A 17437-nucleotide genomic window follows, 5' to 3' on the forward strand; every position below is an offset into this window, starting at 1 on the left:
CTCTCTCTCTCTGTGTGTGTGTGTGTGTGTGTGTGTGTGTGTGTGTGTGTGTGTGTGTGGTTTTGAGACAAGGTCTCCCCGTTTATTTGTGGCTGTCCTCAAACTAAGAAATGTGCCTGGCTTTGCCTCCCAAGTGATGGAATTAAAGGAGTGTTCCACCACCGCTGCCACTGCTGTCTTTCCACCCCCAATATTTCTTTTAAAATTTAAATGGACTGGAGAGATGGCTCAGTGGTTAGGAACACTGGCTACTCTTTCAGAGAAACTAGGCTTCAATTCCCAGCACCCACATGACAGCTCAAAACTCTCAGTAACTCCAGTTCCAGAGGATCTGACACCTTCAGACAAACAGACATGGAGGCACAGAAATAAAAATAAGTAAATCATTTGTAAAAATTTAAACAATGTTGCAAGTAAGTGTGTGTGGGATCCTTAGTTAGTCTGTTATCATCTTACAAATAAATAGACTAATAATAGGTTACAAAAATAAACAAAGTATCAGTCTATGTAACACAGCCCTAGAATACATAGTAAACAACTGACAAGTGAAGGAAACAGTCTCAAAGGCACAACTGAAAACCCTGGTAACCACCCTGCATCCTGTTTCAGAACACTATGAAACAAAAACCTAAAAAGCACCAAATCTCACTTTCCTTCCCTTCCAAGCAGTAAGCACAAATTATTATTTATTCACTTGGGGTTTTTTGTTTGTTTGTTTTTGTTTTTGCTTTTAGCTTTCTGGCCTGGTTCTCCTTGTTAGCCTTTAATCTACTAGAAAGCAGAAAATACAATGGTGTGTGTGTGGGTGTGTGGGTGTGTGTGAGAGAGAGAGAGACAGAGACAGAGAGACAGAGAGAGAGAGAGAGAGAGAGAGAGAGAGAGAGAGAGAGAGAGAGAGAGTGGGCACTTCACAAACACCATTGTAGCTCCATCTTTTTGGATGCACTTGAAAACCACTCACCCATTATTGTTAATGTTTTTGCTCAGAAAGAAATCTTTATGGAACATTCAAATGAGACAAGGGGTAATTCCAAATATTCTGAATATTGTACCATTCAAAACCTAAGCTTTCTAGCCGGATGTAGTGGCGCAGGCCTGTAATCCCAACACTCAGGAGGCAGAGGCAGGCAGATAGAGCTCTGTGAGTTCAAGGCCAGTCTGGTTTACAAACAGGATAGCCAAAGACACACAGAGGGGACCCTGTCTAAAAAAAACAAAAACAAAAACAAACAAACAAAAACCCCACGCATTTACACATAGATACATGATACGTGCAAGTGCCCTGTCTTCTGCTAGTGTGACACAAGCCTGGTGCCTCATGTCCAGCTGCCCCCACCCCCTTTTACGTTTTCCCCTTTATCAGCATCATCAAGGAAGGAAACGCTGAGAGGAGGGTTGCTTGCTTCAACGTCACTTCCTCAGAAGCTGCCTCTGCAGACAGCTTCCTGGTTTAATATTCACTGACGTTTCTGTATTTATTCATCCAGTTATTTCAAATAATGAGACTTTAATAATGTTTTATAATCAATGAAGGGACAGGATCCAAGTGAAGACTGTTAGGTGTGGCCCCCCACCCCAGAATGCCCACTTGGTTAAAGGTCCTTTAGATTTCCAGGTGAGTTGTGAAACTAGCATAGCTGCCCCTTCGCCCTGCCTCACTCTTGTTACTATTTCCACTATCTTGGTTTTAATCCTTCTTAGAAGGCCACCAAGTTCTCAAAAACCAAACCAAACCAAACCAAACCAAACCAAACCAAACCAAACCAAACACCAGGTTATTTCTTCTTCTTCTTTTCTTTTCTTCTTCTTCTTCTTTTTTACATTTTTAATTTTTAGTTTTAGTTTTTTGAGACAGAGTTTCTCTGTGTAGCCTTGGCTGTCCTGGCCTCTCTGTAGACCAGGCTGGCCTCAAATGTACAGAGATCCACTTCCTTCTGCCTCCTGAGTGTTAAGATTACAGCCTTGTGCCACCACACCCCACACCAAGGTAGTTCTTTATTTTCCCATAATTTCCTACATATGTAATACACTCTGATCACACATCCCATTTTAGCCCCCTCTCTATCCTGACAAACTCCTCCCCTCTCCCCATGTGTATTTGGGGTCAAATGACAACTTTTGGAAGTGGATCCTGGGGGTGTTGAACTCTGAGTCCCACGTGCTGGGATTACAGCTATAAACTACCACTGGTTCAAAATGCTTCTGGCACAGGCTGGCTCAAACCTCTGAAGCGTTGATGATAGGCATCTATCACCCTATGAGCCAATAAATGACACGGGTAGATGGGGCTGCATATATAGCTCAGTGAGCACTCTTTGCTGGTGCAAAGGACCAGGTTCCACTCCCAGGATCCACATGGTGGCTCTGAACACCTGAAACTAAGGTTCCAGGGATCCTACTCCTCCACCTGACCTCTACAGGCACGTGTCCAAAGCAGGGCATGGTTTCACATGCCTTTAAACCTAGCCCTCAATGAAGAAGAGACAGCAAGTTCCAGGCCAGCCAAGGCTACATAGTGAAATACTGTCAGACAAAAGGGGAGGTGCTGGGAAGGAGGAGGAGTGGGAGGGACACAAAGAGAAATGGAAGGGTGGATGTGATCAAACTATATAGTGTGATAAGCCAGATGTGGTGCCGCACACCTTTAACCCAGCGCTCTGGAGGCAGAGGGAAGCGGATCTGTGAGTTTGAGGCCAGCTTGGTGTACAGAGCAAGTTCCAGGAGAGCCAGGACCATACAGAGAAATTATGTATCTATACTAAATGTCATAACAATGCCCTATGCAGACGGCCCAGTTGGCAAGTTACTTAGTGGCCATGCATGAGGACCTAAGTTCAGATCTCCATACCCACTTGAAAAATTTCTCCCAGTCCTCGGAGGTGGAGACAGGAGGAACCTGGGACTTTGGTTGTAGTTCGATGAGAGACCTTGACCAGAAAATGAACTGGAGAAGATATGAGAAAAACATCTGACTGGGACTTCAGGCCTCTGCGGATGCGTGCACATAAACATTCACACATTGGTCATAATGTATTATGTATAATTAATATGCAAAAACACTTTTTAAAAGATCAATTTAGATAAATAAGTAACGGAACCCAACTGGATCAACCAATTGTTTTATTATTATTAAAGAATAAAAGAGGCCAGGTATGGCTGTTGCTCATGCCTTTAATCCCTACATTTGGCAGGCAAAGACTGGTGGATCTTTGTGAGTTCCAAGCTAGCCTGGTGGACATAATAAGAACCTGCCTCCCCACCCCCACCCCACCCCTTGGTGAGGGGGGGAACCGAGGCTGGTGAAGTAAGGAGAAATGAGACAATGTAAATTTGGTGCTGCATCTGGAGTCAGAAGTTAGCACACTCAGAGCAAAATGCAATGTAAACTTTATTTCCAGTTTCTTCCATCATCCGGTTCCTCATCTAACGGGACCCAGAGATATTTGAAAGTCTAAGGGACCAGGGCAAACAGGTGAGCCAGGCCTTTGGCATAATGCCGCCTTTGCATGAGAGAAGTAAGACAGGGGACAAATTCCACCTGCAGAGTCTCATCAGCGAGCTTCTGCCAAGGATCTAGACAGATAGAACATTTGAGTTCTAGCTCCCAGTGTTCAGCTGAGAGCTATCTCCTATCCCTAAGCCCTGCATAACATCCCAACGAACACTCGAGTTGTGAGGCTGTTTCCTTTAGTTGAGTCTTACACACTTATGGTTCACCTCTGAATGAGTATTTCTAGTATGATGCAGAGAAACAAAGCTTTCTAAGAGTTTTATTTTCATCTGTGTGTGCATAGATACACGTGACAGGATGCTGAAAAGGTGAAGAGAATCAAATTTCACTATTCTTATTGAAAATTCTGCATTTACAAGCTTGAGTCAGGAAGATCTGGGGCTTGAGGTAAGAGTAGGCAGACCTCCCTATACTACAAGGTGAATGCCTGTCTTAAATAAAGCACAGGAAAATTTTTCAAAAAACAAGCTGGGCTGTGGTGGTACATGCTTTTCATCCCAGCACTCTGGAAGTGGAGGAGATGAGGCGGATCTCTGAGCTAGGGCGCATACTGCTCTCAACCTTTACCTATGTCAGGTGACCCAGAGCACTGGTAACTCCAGTGCACAGAGATCTGATGCTCTCTTCTGGACTTCATGTTTTCCTGCAGTCATTTGCACATACACAGAAATATACAAGAAATTCAAAATAACATTTTTAGCCAGGTGGTAGTGATACTTGTCTTTAGTCCCAGCACTTGAAAGACAAAAGCAGATAGATCTAAGTTCAAGGCTAGCCTAGTTCAACAACAGCCAGGGCTACATAGAGGAATGTTGATTTGAAACCCACCCTCCCAAAAGAAATGTTTTCATTCTAGGAAGAAAAAAAAAAGTAAGCAAGAATTCAGTTCTGCTTGCTGGGGCAGAAGAAATTAGGCCACCCACAGACATTTACTTTAAAAACCTAAAAGGGTCAGCCAGGCACAGTAGCATAAACCTATAATTCAAATACTCAGAAGCAGAGGCAGGTGGATATGAGTTTGAGACCAGCCTGGTCTACATGGCAAGTCCAAGGCTACACAGAGAAACCCTGTCTCAAAAGAAACCAAAAACAAGCAAAAACCTGAAAGGATCACAGTCTACTGCATGAGTCCACAAAGGAACATATGCTACACTTACTTCTGACATGTAATAGGTGACAGGAGATGCAAAGACTAATAAAACACAGAATTAGGGCTGGAGAGATGGCTCAGTGGTTAAGAGCACTCACTGGCTGCTCTTCCAAAGGTTCTGAGTTCAATTCCCAGCACCCATATGGTGGATCTGAGGTTCTCTTTCTGGGTGCAGGCATATATGTAGGCAGAATACTATATACATAGTAAATTTTAAAAAACTTTTTTTTAGGCTGGGCGTGGTGGTGCACGCCTTTAATCCCAGCACTCAGGAGGCAGAGGCAGGCGGATTACTGTGAGTTCGAGGCCAGCCTGGTCTACAGAGTGAGTCCAGGATGGCCAAGGCTACACAGAGAAACCCTGTCTCGAAAAACCAAAAAACAAAACAAAACAAAACAAAACTTTTTTTTTAAACATACAATTAAATAACACCTCCCAGCCCACTGTGTCCCAACATGGAGGGAACTTAAGAACCATGATTAGCATTGTGTGTACTGTTTCTTTTTTGCACAAGTATGGGTATACACACACACACACACACACACACACACACGCGCGCGCGCACACACACTTATTTATGAAACACAACAGCAAGACCAAAATTGCTTCTTTGTGGTTTTAAGACAGGGTCCCCAGTAACCCAGGAAAGCCTCAAACTCACTATATAGCTGAGGCTAGACCTGAATGCCTAGCCCTTCTGCTTGTACCTCTAAAGTGCTAGGATTACAGGTGTGCACCACCACAATCCACATGCAAACCAGGCAATATTTAAGTCAGTATTAGTTGGGAGGTATAAAACATTGCCAGCGGATAGATCACATGAAGAAGAAAAACACAAGATGGTTTAATGGGCCCCACATACAACCCCTACTTGATTTGTCCAGGCCTCATGAAAATGCATGCCAAATAGTTACACTCATTTCACAAAGCCTGCCACTTTGCTGACTCTGTGGTCTCTGTCTAGTAAGCATTTCTTGTTTGATGAATAACGTCCATGCCCTTTCTGTGTGTGCACAGGAAACAGAAACCTCAAGGTGGTCAGTGAAACCAACAAGCGAGGCAATGCCCGGCTCTCAGTGCCAGCATTTCCAAGTCACACAACCCGGCAGCAAATGAGACTGAATCGGCCACCATTCAGCACACGAGAGGGCTAAAACTTTATTTGCAAACACAAAGCTATAATTACACTCAAATCCTTTTTAGATTAAACATGTGGAACAATTCTACAGATAGTGTTTAATATTCCCTCTACAATTAAAATGCTTGCTAACTAACATTCATAGTACTGCAGTACAGTGCTTGAAATCTTAAACCTGTGAGCAATAATTGGCTAGGCTAAGACTAGCCTCGAACTTCTAGTGAGACCATAGGCTTTTAAATTAACTCTTCCATACCATAACAGAGCTGCAAACAGATTCCAAGCTAACAACCAAATCAGGTTACTGCTGAACGCTCAGCGTGCAATCTATACAAAGTAAGGAAAACATGCTGATGCCTTATAATCTAAGGCAGCCAAAATTAAAGATGACACAGTGAGCATTTCATATGGAGCAGTTAAGAGTTCAGCTGTAAGGTCTCAATGCACTTGAAGTTGAACTAAAGCCTCTAATGCCACCCATCCCCTCCCCCAACTTAAAAAAAAAAAAATCAGAGTTTTTACAATAGTATTTTCTAGGTGTTAAAAAAAAAAAATGTTTAATACAGTGAATCATAGCTGTCAACTTCCCCACGGTGGAGCTGATGTCCACGGGGTCCAGCACGCAGATGCAGGTGGCACAGAGGGAGCAGGAGAGGAGAAGGATTATTCAATACTTTGCATATAAACTTTCCATCTGCGCAACACTTGTAAGAAGCTGAAAATAAAGGATGCTAATGTGGACATAAGGAGATGAAGGAAGAAGCGAGAGACTCTGGCTGAGTGAAAAATGCACGTAGCCACTGACAACCTGGGAGGATCTACATCCACTGTACCTCAAATTCATCCTCAGGTGACAGAAAAATACTGTATGAAATGAAATATATATATATATATATATATATCATTTAATCAACAGCTGATTACCTTTAAAACTTTGGGCTTCTTTTCCCTCTGGGGCCTCTTGTTTTCTTTTGTAACCTAAAATTAAAATTAAAAAAAAAAAAGTAAAATTGAAATGTGAGCCTCCATTTTAAAAATATATATCAGCTCCCACCCTTCCCCCCCCAAAAAAATTTTTTTTGCTACTTCTCTGTAACAACTACTTACTTATATTATTTAATGCCATCAACATGTTAGTCAGTTTAGACCCTGAAGAGCTTATGTAAAATGTATACTTTAAAAGTCACTGGAAAGAAAAACAACCTTGCATAAATAAAGATGGAGGGAAATGCCCCTTTTCCCCCTAAAAGTCTGTCTTAATTAGCTCTGCATTCTTCACGGCGAAGCCCACGAGGTAGCCATCTTGCCTACTTCTGCAGAGGAAGCCTCCACAGAGAGCAGCTCTGCAAACTGCTTTTGCTATCATTATCATGGTGTTTAAAGGCAGCCCTGGCCTGCCAGCACTGTAGACGTGCTGGGCATGCCTTTTGCAAAAACAGCCCCACAAAGAGTGCAGCCAATGGCAAGGCAGAGCTTAGAGACTCCAAAGAGATCTTCGCAGCCTAGCACTATCCCAGACAAAGGATCTCCTGTGAGGCTGGGCTCTCACCACAGGACACAGGCAACCACAAGCTGCGACATGGAGTTCTCTGCAGAGGATCTGGTCGCCGCCACCGAAATCACAGGAGGCTTCAGCAAAAGACAACGTTCGCAAATCCCCCAGGTCGCCACCGTCGGATCGATGGCGGAGGCTCCCTGAGCAAGAACCTCTGGGTGGCACCAGGGCAGGTCGGCGCAGGGAGGGGCGCGCTGCTCTGTATCACCGGGCAGGGGATACCCCTGAGCCAAAGGGGGCATCGGGGCTCACAGCAACCCTGGAAGGTATTGTGCATTTTGACTTTATAAGGCAAGACTAAATATTGGCGATATTGAAGGCAGGGAGGTTAAGTGAGGACAGCGCAGGCTCAGCTGTTTCGGCTGCGCGGCTCATTCCTGGGAACCACACCTCTGTGCAGCCAGCGCTTGGCCTAGAAACGGCGATTTGATTTCTGTCAATAAATGTCCAACAACAAAGTCTGACTGAAAAATAACAATCGGCCACCGAGAGAAAGGACAGGGTGTGGACAGGAGAGGGGGTGGGAGTTTTCAAGATACACTTGCCACTCTCTCTTGGTTGACCATAGAGATGGAAGGCCATATGTAAACTGATGATGACCTTCAGTGCCCAAAGAAATTCGTGCCTTCCCAAAAGGCAGACTCCAATCTGAACCTTTGGGGGAAGAAAAAGCATTTCTGGCTTCCCTCCTCCCAAGATCATCAAGTGCAACCAAGTCTCTCTTCTCAGGCCGCCAACTGGGTTCCCAGGTGGCGCCAGCCTGCGCGCGGGCTTGGTGGTCAACCAGCCACTTCCCTAAGAGCTGAACCTGAGCCCTGAACAGGGAGGGCATGGGTGGGGGTGTGGTGGTGAACTTGCCACTAACGCGCTCGCGCCTGCGTGTGTACACACACACATACACACACACACACACACACACACACACACACCTGGACTGCATCCACGCTCAGTGGATGGTAGGCATTGGGAACAGGCAATACATGTCACCTGCCAGACATCAACAAAGTGCAGTCTCCTGTTCGCTCCCTTGCGTTTCTTATAACAGCCGCAAAGGCTCTAGTGGCAGAGGACCAGAATAGCTGTGACAAGCTGGGCTGGTCCCAAGGTCACTGCCAAAAAGCTGTACGGAGGCTGATCACAGTCCCATCACAGCCACCTTGACAGCTGCACAGCTCTTGGGAAGCCAGCCCAAGCTCCTGCCTCCCCCGGGGCCAAAGTTTCTGCAGTACATTTGCAGGATTGGCAGGATGGCTTGCCTGGCTGTGAGGCCAAAAATGGGTTTTCCACTTGCAGTTGGATTCAGAACAGATTCCCACAACCAGAAACTCTGAACGGAGTGAGGGCCGGAAGGCCTGTGTTTCATCACCCTCCCTTCTGTGGCTTTGAGGCTGCCACGAAAGCACACTTTCCTTGTACAGCGTGTTGTTTTCCCATTTAGTTAGTTATCTATTCATTAGTACTGTGGCTTGAACCTAGGGACTCGTGCATGCTAAGCTAGTGCTCTATTAATGAGCTGTGTACTCCCCCGTCTTGAGATTTCCCTCTTTATACCATCCCTGAACTGCCCTGCCATTCACCAATATTTTAACTAATTCACAGATTGGGGGGGGGGGGTTAATTCACAGATGGACGGAGCGGGGCGGGAAACTACTGAAGCTAGCCTCAGTGATAACAAAGTTGACTAACTCTGGAGGCTAAGGCAGGAGGAGCTTCAGCTAGAGTGAGACCCTGCCTCCCAATAATCACACAACAACAAACAAAAACACGTCCATGCTTGCAGCACCCAAGGAAGACTTGGGCAGGAGCACTGCAATGAGTTCAAAGCCAGCCTGGGACGCAATGCAAGTACCAGGCCAGCTATTGCTATATAGCAAGAGTCTGTCTCCAAAAAAATGAAGGGGGGGGGGGGTGGGGAGGGGAGATAAAAGGCAAAGAAAGGTACACACCCTATCTATCCCAGTCCTGTGTGGTGTTCAACTTTTTTTTTTATTATTACATACACAGTGTTCTGCCTCCATATACACCTGTACATTAGAAGAGGACACTGGATTTCATTATAGATGGTTGTGAGCCACCACGTGGTTGCTGAGAATTGAACTCAGGACCCCTGGAAGAACAGACAGTGCTCTTAACCGCTGAGCCATCTCTCCAGCCCTGGTGTTCAACTTTTTGTTGGACATTTATACCAAACCGAGGGACTCTGACCTAACCATAAGACCAAGCACAGGAACCTCTGTGGATCCAGAAGTGGTGGCACACACCTTTAACCAACCTCAGCATTTTGTAGACAGAGGCAAGCAGCTCTCTCTGTGAGTTCAGTGGCAGCCTTGAGTTCTGGGACAGCCAGAGCTCTGTAGTGAGACCCTGTGTCGGGGCTGGTGCTGAGGGAGTGGGAACTTGGTGGGGGAACCAAAGCAACCAAAAAGCAGGTGGCAGTGCACGGTCGTCACATACAGAGAGGCTGGAGAACAGGTGGGTAACACCCATCATTTAGGTGATGTCGAAGTTCATCCTTGAAGGATGCCCCAATCCCGGTTTCCTTCCCGCTACTAAGCATTTACTTGCGCACGTGTGATTATGTTGGAGACACTCTCCATAGCACGTGGAATACAAATGATTGGTTCGCAGAGTTCATTGTCTCCTTCCACTATTGGAGTCCCAGGGATCAAGTTTAGGTCAGGTTTGACAACAAGAGCTATCTAAGCCTGGTCTACAAAGCAACTCCAGGACAGCCAAGGCTAACACAGAGAGACCCTGTCTCAAAAAGCCAAAAAAAAAAAAAAAAAAAAAAGAGCAGCTATCTAAAGATCTAAAGGGTCCCTATTTTTTTTCCCCCCAAGGAACTACCAGAGCATCCTGTCAGGCCACTGTACAATCCCATCAGCCTGTCACTCAGGGCAGCCTCTCCCTTGTTTGAGGGTCATGCCCTTTCTCCCAGGGAGTGGGCCTCCTCCCTTGGATAAATTGCTCAATATCTAGTAAATGCACCACAACACATTATGCTAGGATTCTATAGTTCAAATCAATGTGTTACCTGTGGACCCCAACTGAATGCTGCTCAGAGAGTTGGTAGGATAAGTAAGACACTGTGAACTCATAAAAACATTACATGTGGGGACTTTTTTTTTTTTTTTTTTTTTTTTTTTTTTAAGCTTTTTCAAGACAGAGTTTCTCTGTGTAACAGTCCTGGCTGTCCTGGACTTGCTTTTGTAGAACAGGCTGGCCTCGAACTTACAGGGATCCACCTGCCTTTGCCTCCCAAGTGCTGGGATTAAAGATGTGCGTCACCACGCCCAGCTTACACTTGGGGACTTAAGGAGACACAGAGGCAGCACTATTCTGCAAAACTAGTTGTTAAGGATAGAAAAGCTCGTTTCAGCCAGTTAAGGAAAGTGCCCAGAACTGCACTGCCTGCCAGTATCGAACCATTGGGATAGGATAAGAGTGCACAGTGGCTCAAGGCTAAGGTGTCTACTTCTGCAGCAATCTGTCCTGGTGCCTGCATCTTGTAGATTTGACAGAATCGGGTCAGAACTTAGATAACTGTGAGTTTTAATAGGATAAATCAGGAATTAGTAGCAGATGCCACACCTATAATTCCAGCACTCCGGTAGGCAGAGGCTCTGTGAGTTCAAGACCTGCCTGGTCTACAAAGCTAGTACAGGATAGCCAAGGCTACATACACAGAGAAGCCCTGTCTCAAAACAACAACAAAAGAATTGCATTTTTATGGCTGGGCCAATTGCAATAGCTCACACCTTTAATCCCATGAGCTGAGAGGCAGGCGGATCTCTCTGAGTTTGAGGCCACAGCTGGTCTGTATAGCAAGTTTCAGGTTTACAGAGTGTGACCGCGTCTCAACATGTCTATCTCACCAAAAAAGAATGACAGAGAAACACTGTCTTGAAACAAACAAACAAACAAACAAAAAATGACAATTGTTTTTCAGAGGGAGGAAAAAATGTAAAGAAAACAAACAACATTCAAGGGGCTAGAGGGTTGCGACTTCTTTTTTTGTTTTTTGAGACAGGGTTTATGTAACGTTGGCTGTCCTGGAACTCACAGTGATCCACCTGCCTCTGCCTCCCAAGTGCTGGGATTAGGACATGCACCACCATGCCCAACTGAGGGCTACAAATTTGAGGTTGTCCTTTGCTTTGTGAATCCAGGGGCTAGCCTAGGATGAATGAGACCTTGTCTCTAAGGAACCTGCACAATATATACAAAATATTGAGCCAACACCCCCCAACCCCCACCCTAGGTCTAGATATGATATATGGCAAAATTTCAAAGGTTAAAGTTTCCTGTTATCCAAATACTTATTATGTAGCTAATATTCTTTAAATTCAAAGATAAGGAGCTGCATTTGGTTCCTTGCATCTACTGCAGGCTGCTCATAACCACCTGCCTATTACTAACCTCCAGAGGAGCTGATGGCATCTGCCTTTACAGCCTCCAGACACCCAAACACACGTGGTGTGCACTCACACAGACACACCGACATATAAAATAACAAAAGTAACATATATTAAAATAAAATTTAAAAGAGCACTCATGAACCGGAGTTTGGTAGCCAATCTGGACTATACAGTGAAACTGTCAAATAAAAAAACAAAAAAGGGGGCTGGAGAGCTGGCTCAGAGGTTAAAAGCACTGACTGCTCTTCTAGAGGTCCTGAGTTCAATTCCCAGCAATCACATGGTAGCTCACAACCGTCTATAATATGATCTGGTGTGTAGGCATACATGTAGTCAGAACACTGTATACATAACTGTATACATAAATTTAAAAAAAAAAAAGGCGTGGTGGCGCACACCTTTAATACCAGCACTCGGGAGGCAGAGGCAGGCAGGTCGCCGTGAGTTCGAGGCCAGCCTGGTCTACAAAACTGAGTCCAGGATAGCCAAGACTATTACACAGAGAAACCCTGTTTCGAAAAACCTAAAAAAAAAAAAAAAAAAAAGTAGAAAAGGTCTTTGACATTCTTACTCCTAGACCCGGAATAGTGATTCTTTAGGATTTTACAACACAAACCCTTCAGGAATAGCTTGTCAAGAGTGAAGGGCTTGTCTCAATACAAATATAAACTCCGTTCTTTTGTCACCAGCCACCTTAAAAGATAAGTTAGAGAGTTGGCTCAATGCATGTGTCAGGCCTGGGGTAGGGGGAAAGCACCCAGCAATGCCAGCAAGATCCCAAGAGGTCTCAGGCTCAACCTCACTTTTTTTTGTCTTCTTTGAGACAGGGTTTCTCTGTGTAGTCTTGGCTGTCCTGGACTCACTCTGTAGACCAGGCCGGCCTTGAACTCACAGAGATCTGCCTGCCTTTGCCTCCCCAATTGTTGGGATCACAGGTATGTGCCACTGTGACAGCTAACCTCACAATTCTTTAACACTGTGGGCTTGATGTAAATGTGAAAATTGACTATTTTTGTTAGAAACATTTTAGTAAAAAAAAAAAAAAAAACCACTTTGAACAGTATCTTCTTTTGTGTTCTGGGCTTTGCTTGTCTGTCAATCTGTGTATGCCCTACATATGTGCCTGGTCCCCGTAGAGATCAGTAATGAGGGGAGGTGTCAGATTCCCTCGGAACTGAATTAGGGGTGAGGTTGGTGTGCCATGTGGTTGCTCTCGGAACCATGGTCCACTACAAGAGCAGCAAGAACACTGAATCACGGCTCCAGTCCTGTAGTGCTGCTAACATGGATAATTTCTCGTCCTTTTTTTGAGACCTGACCTGAGGCCGGGTCTGAACTCAGGCGGTATGCTAGCCTCATCATCTTGAGTGCCAGGGACAGTGATACCTTACACATGATCAGTGTGTCTGCGGAAGTCCCACACACACCCCACTGATGCCGTTATGAGACTGACCCTGTAGCTGGTGTGATTATGTCATTGGGAAACCTATGGTTGTCCATAAGTAGAACTAGGTACACATGCACAGTATAATGAGCAATTAGAACTCAATATGCTATGTCCATTGTGGGAAGTGGCGAGGTGCGCCTTTAATCCCAGCACTCGGGAGGCAGAGGCAGGCAGATCGCTGTGAGTTCGAGGCCAGCCTGGTCTACAAAGCGAGTCCAGTACAGTCAAGGCTACACAGAGAGGCCCTGCCTTGGAAAAAAAGGGGGGGGGGGGGCGGGATTGCTGAGGCTGCCTGTAATCCCAGCATTCAGAGGCAGAGGCAGACAGATCTCTGTGAATTCGAGGCCAGCCTGGTCTACAAAGTGAGGCCAGGCCAGCCAGGCCTAAGACAGGGAAACTGTCTCAAAAACAAACAAACAAAAAACAACAACAAAAACAAACATACATACAAACAAACAAACAAAAAAAGATTGCCATGGTCTGGAGATGTTAGATTCCTCAGTAAAAGAATATTAATATTCATCTAGTTAGCTTGAGGCTCCAGAGTGAATTCTCAGTACCACCATTTTAAAACAGAAAGCCACATCCAGCAAGCGGCTGTAATCTTAGCACAGGGGAGGCAGCCATAAAGGGTTTGCTGGCCAGCCAGTCTGAGGAATAGGAGGAAGACATTCCTGCTGACCTCTGTCCTCTAAACCAGCACACACACACACACACATTCAGTGAAGTAGAGGAAGTGCTTGTCATACCTAAAAAGGAATTTAAGATTCCAACACCTCGCCTTCAGTGACTGCCCCTGGACCTGGCTGCCGCTGTGTCCGCTCCTCCAGCCCTCCCACTCTGCTTATCAGCCCACCTCAGAGAGATGGTGGATAAAATGAACAGACCTCCCAAGCCACATCCTGACTCCACAATCAACTACCGCCTTCGGCAAGCCATCTGGCCTCCTGAAGCCTCAGAGTGTTACTTCAATAGCTGGAGGCAGAATGTCTTTTCCAGGACGACTGTGAGATTAAATGTGTCAAGTGTTCACCGCAACATTGGAGACCCGATAAATACTCAATCCAAAAACCAACCTGTTGCAAGACACCAACGCTGCCTGGCTTTTGACAGGACAATAGTATCTGTAACCCCAAGACTCCAGAGGTTTAGGTGAAGGCACTAAGAGTTAAATGCCAGTCTGGTCTATATGCCAAGTTTGAGGCTAGCCATGGGTACATAATAAGATCTTTTTCCAAAAGGAACAAAATAATGGGGAAATTTTTAAAAAGCAAATACACACTGACACCAGCCTTCGCTATATGTACATACAGTCCCATACACTGCTCACCAAATTTAACCAACATCTATAGGCTACCTACCATGTACCAGGCACAATGGGTAAAGGAGTGAAGAGGGAGGAAAGAATCCTGCCCCCCCCCGAAACCTGTCACTGAAGAGAGCGCATAGGACCAAGTGCACTTACAATCCATATGACATTTTAATTTCACTTTATAATCCTGGATGAAAAAGATTTGGCAAAAGCTACCATGGGAGTGGGTGGGGAAAGGAATAGATTAAAATAGAGGTAAAAGCCTGGTCTCAAAAACCAAAAGAGCACTGGCTGCTCTTCTGGAGGTTCAGAGTTCAATTCCCAGCAACCACAGGATGGTTCACAACCATTTGTAGTGAAATCGGATACCTTCTTCTAGCATGCAGGCACACATGCAGGCACAATACTATATACATAATAAATAAATCTTCACACACACACAAAAAAAAAATAGCTGGGTGTGGTGGCACAAGCCTTTAATCCCAGCACTTGGGAGGCAGAGACAGGTGGATTGCCATGAGTTCCAGGCTAGCCTGATCTACAAAGCAAGTCTAGGACAGCCAAGGCTACACAGAAAAACGTTGTCTCAGAAAACCAAATATAAATAAATAAATAGTAATAGGACAGAATGAGACTGTGTCTAACTGAAAGGAGTAGGGTCTCTAGATGTTACCCAGGATGGTCTTGAACTCATGAGCTTAAGTGATCCAGCCACTGATCCTCCAGAGTACTAAGATTGCAATCGTGTCACCATGCTCAGCATGAAAACATTTCAAAAGAGGCAAACGATCACAGCACAGGACAAGGAATGACACCATAATTGTCACATTACCAAAATGTGAAAGAAAATTATAGTGAAAGCCAGGGGCGCGGTGGCTCACACCTGTAATTCCAGCACTAGGGAAGGCAGAGGCAGGCAGATCTCTGTAAGTTCGAGGCCAGCCTTGTCTAAAAAGTCAGTCCAGGACAGCCAGGGCTGTTACACAGAGAAACTGTCTCGAAAAACAATAACAAAGGCAAAAACAAAACAAAACAACCTTCTGCATCATACAGACTAAATAAATTGGGTACATGATGCTCCATTCTCTCACAAACCCCACACCAAAGGTCAAATAAAACGAGTGGCAAACACTTCTGAAAGTTCTGGCGCACCGCCATGCCATACCGAAAGCACTTGATCTGATCTGAGCCATCAAAATGACATTTCAGGGTGGGCATGTTGGCTTATGCTTGTAATACCCATACTTAACAGACTGAGGCAAGAGCATTTGGCGTTTTGAGACTGGTCTGGGCTATGTTGCAATTTCCAGAAGAGCCTAAAGCTACAATGAGAGTTTGTCTAAAAGTAATATTATCACCACGACTTGGTGGCACACACCTTTAATTTAAGTATACAGAAGGCAAGTATATCTATCTGTGAGTTCCACACCACACAAGGTGATGCAGTGAGACTCTATCCCAAAATAAACAAACAAACCAAAACCACAGAGATGGCAGTGTAATCAATATAGCGCTTTACAATATAACCCAGAATGTTGTTGCTTAATGGCCTGACCAAGCATAACATTTTGGGAAGCATCCTATTTGTTTTTTATTGCTGTGATACAATGTTGACCAAAACCAACTTAGGGGGAGAGAAGGGTTTATTTGGCTTGCACAATCCAATCACAACCCATTATAAAAGGAAGGCAGGAAGCCAGGTATGGTGGTGCGCGCCTTTAATCCCAGCACTTGGGAGGCAGAGGCAGGTGGATCGCTGTGAGTTCAAGGCCAGCCTGGTCTACAAAGCGAGTCCAGGACAGCCAAGGCTACACAGAGAAACCCTGTCTCGAAAAACAAAAAAAGTAAATAAATAAATAAAATAAAAGGAAGGCAGGGGGCTGGAGAAATGGCTCAATGGTTAAGAACACTGCCTGCTCTTCCAAAGGACTCAGGTTCAATTCCCAGCACCCACATGGCAGCTCACAACTGTCTGTAACTCCCAGGATCTGACACCCTCACACCAGCACACATAAATTACCTAAAATAAGATTTTAAAAAAGGAAAGCAGAGCAGCAACTGAAGCCAGAGGTCCTGGAGGAACACGGTTACTACTGGCCTGTTAGCCAGACACCTGGTCCCCTATGTAGCTTTCTTTCTCTTTGTTTTAGTTGTTTTTTGAGACAGTTTCTCTGTGTAGGCCTGGTTCCCCTGGGAACTCCTTCTGCATTAGGAGAACTGGGATTAAAGGTGTGCCCACCATTCTTAGCCAGACAGATCTTGAGGCAAGGGAAATGCTATTTAGTTTCAGGCAAACCTATGCAGAATAGTGATACACTGTCTCATAAGACAATGCAGAGGGGTCACAACCCACCCTGGTACTTGGGGGGTAGATGCATGAGGATCAGAAAATTAAGGCCAGTCTTAGCCAGATAGTAAATTTGAGTCCAGCTGGATCTACATTAGCCCTTGTCTCAAAACACCAAGTAATAACTTTTTGAACTGTATTGCATTTACTTACTGGTAAGCTGGCTTGCACATCTTGGTGCAGATGGGGAGGTCAGCGGACCTTGGCTCTACCATGTGGGTCCCAGGGACAGCACTCAAATTGTCAGGCTTGGAGGCAACCCACTGAGCTGTCTGCTTGGCCCCCATAACAACTTTCTAACATTGCAATAATATTTTATCATCCAGGTTTCTAGCTGGAGTTTCCCCCCCTAAAACAAATTAACTTCCCTTTGATAAACAGCTGGTTTGGGATCTGGAACAGTAAAGACTGCATAAAATGACATCAGAATATCACCCCAGGAAATACAACGGCTGACGGTACTACAGGTTAAAGAAAGCACAGCCTGGTGTGGTGGCACACGCCTTTAATCCCAGCACTTGGGAGGCAGAGGCACGCGGGTCTCTGTGAGTTTGAAGCC

The 17437-nt window shown here is 45.2% G+C and overlaps 1 protein-coding gene across 1 annotated transcript in view; it reads right to left on the minus strand.

Annotated features, from left to right (window-relative positions):
• The window catches only part of Tet1 (tet methylcytosine dioxygenase 1), an 83179-nt gene that overhangs the window by 53503 nt on the left and 12239 nt on the right, over positions 1-17437 (minus strand). Inside the window, exon 3 of the mRNA XM_051153149.1 lies at positions 6724-6777. Within this exon, the coding sequence (XP_051009106.1) occupies positions 6724-6777 (54 nt within the window). The remainder of the gene's footprint in view (positions 1-6723; positions 6778-17437) is intronic.

This window comes from Acomys russatus, chromosome 11, assembly GCF_903995435.1.
Source record: "Acomys russatus chromosome 11, mAcoRus1.1, whole genome shotgun sequence".
NCBI classification, from domain to species: domain Eukaryota; kingdom Metazoa; phylum Chordata; class Mammalia; order Rodentia; family Muridae; genus Acomys; species Acomys russatus.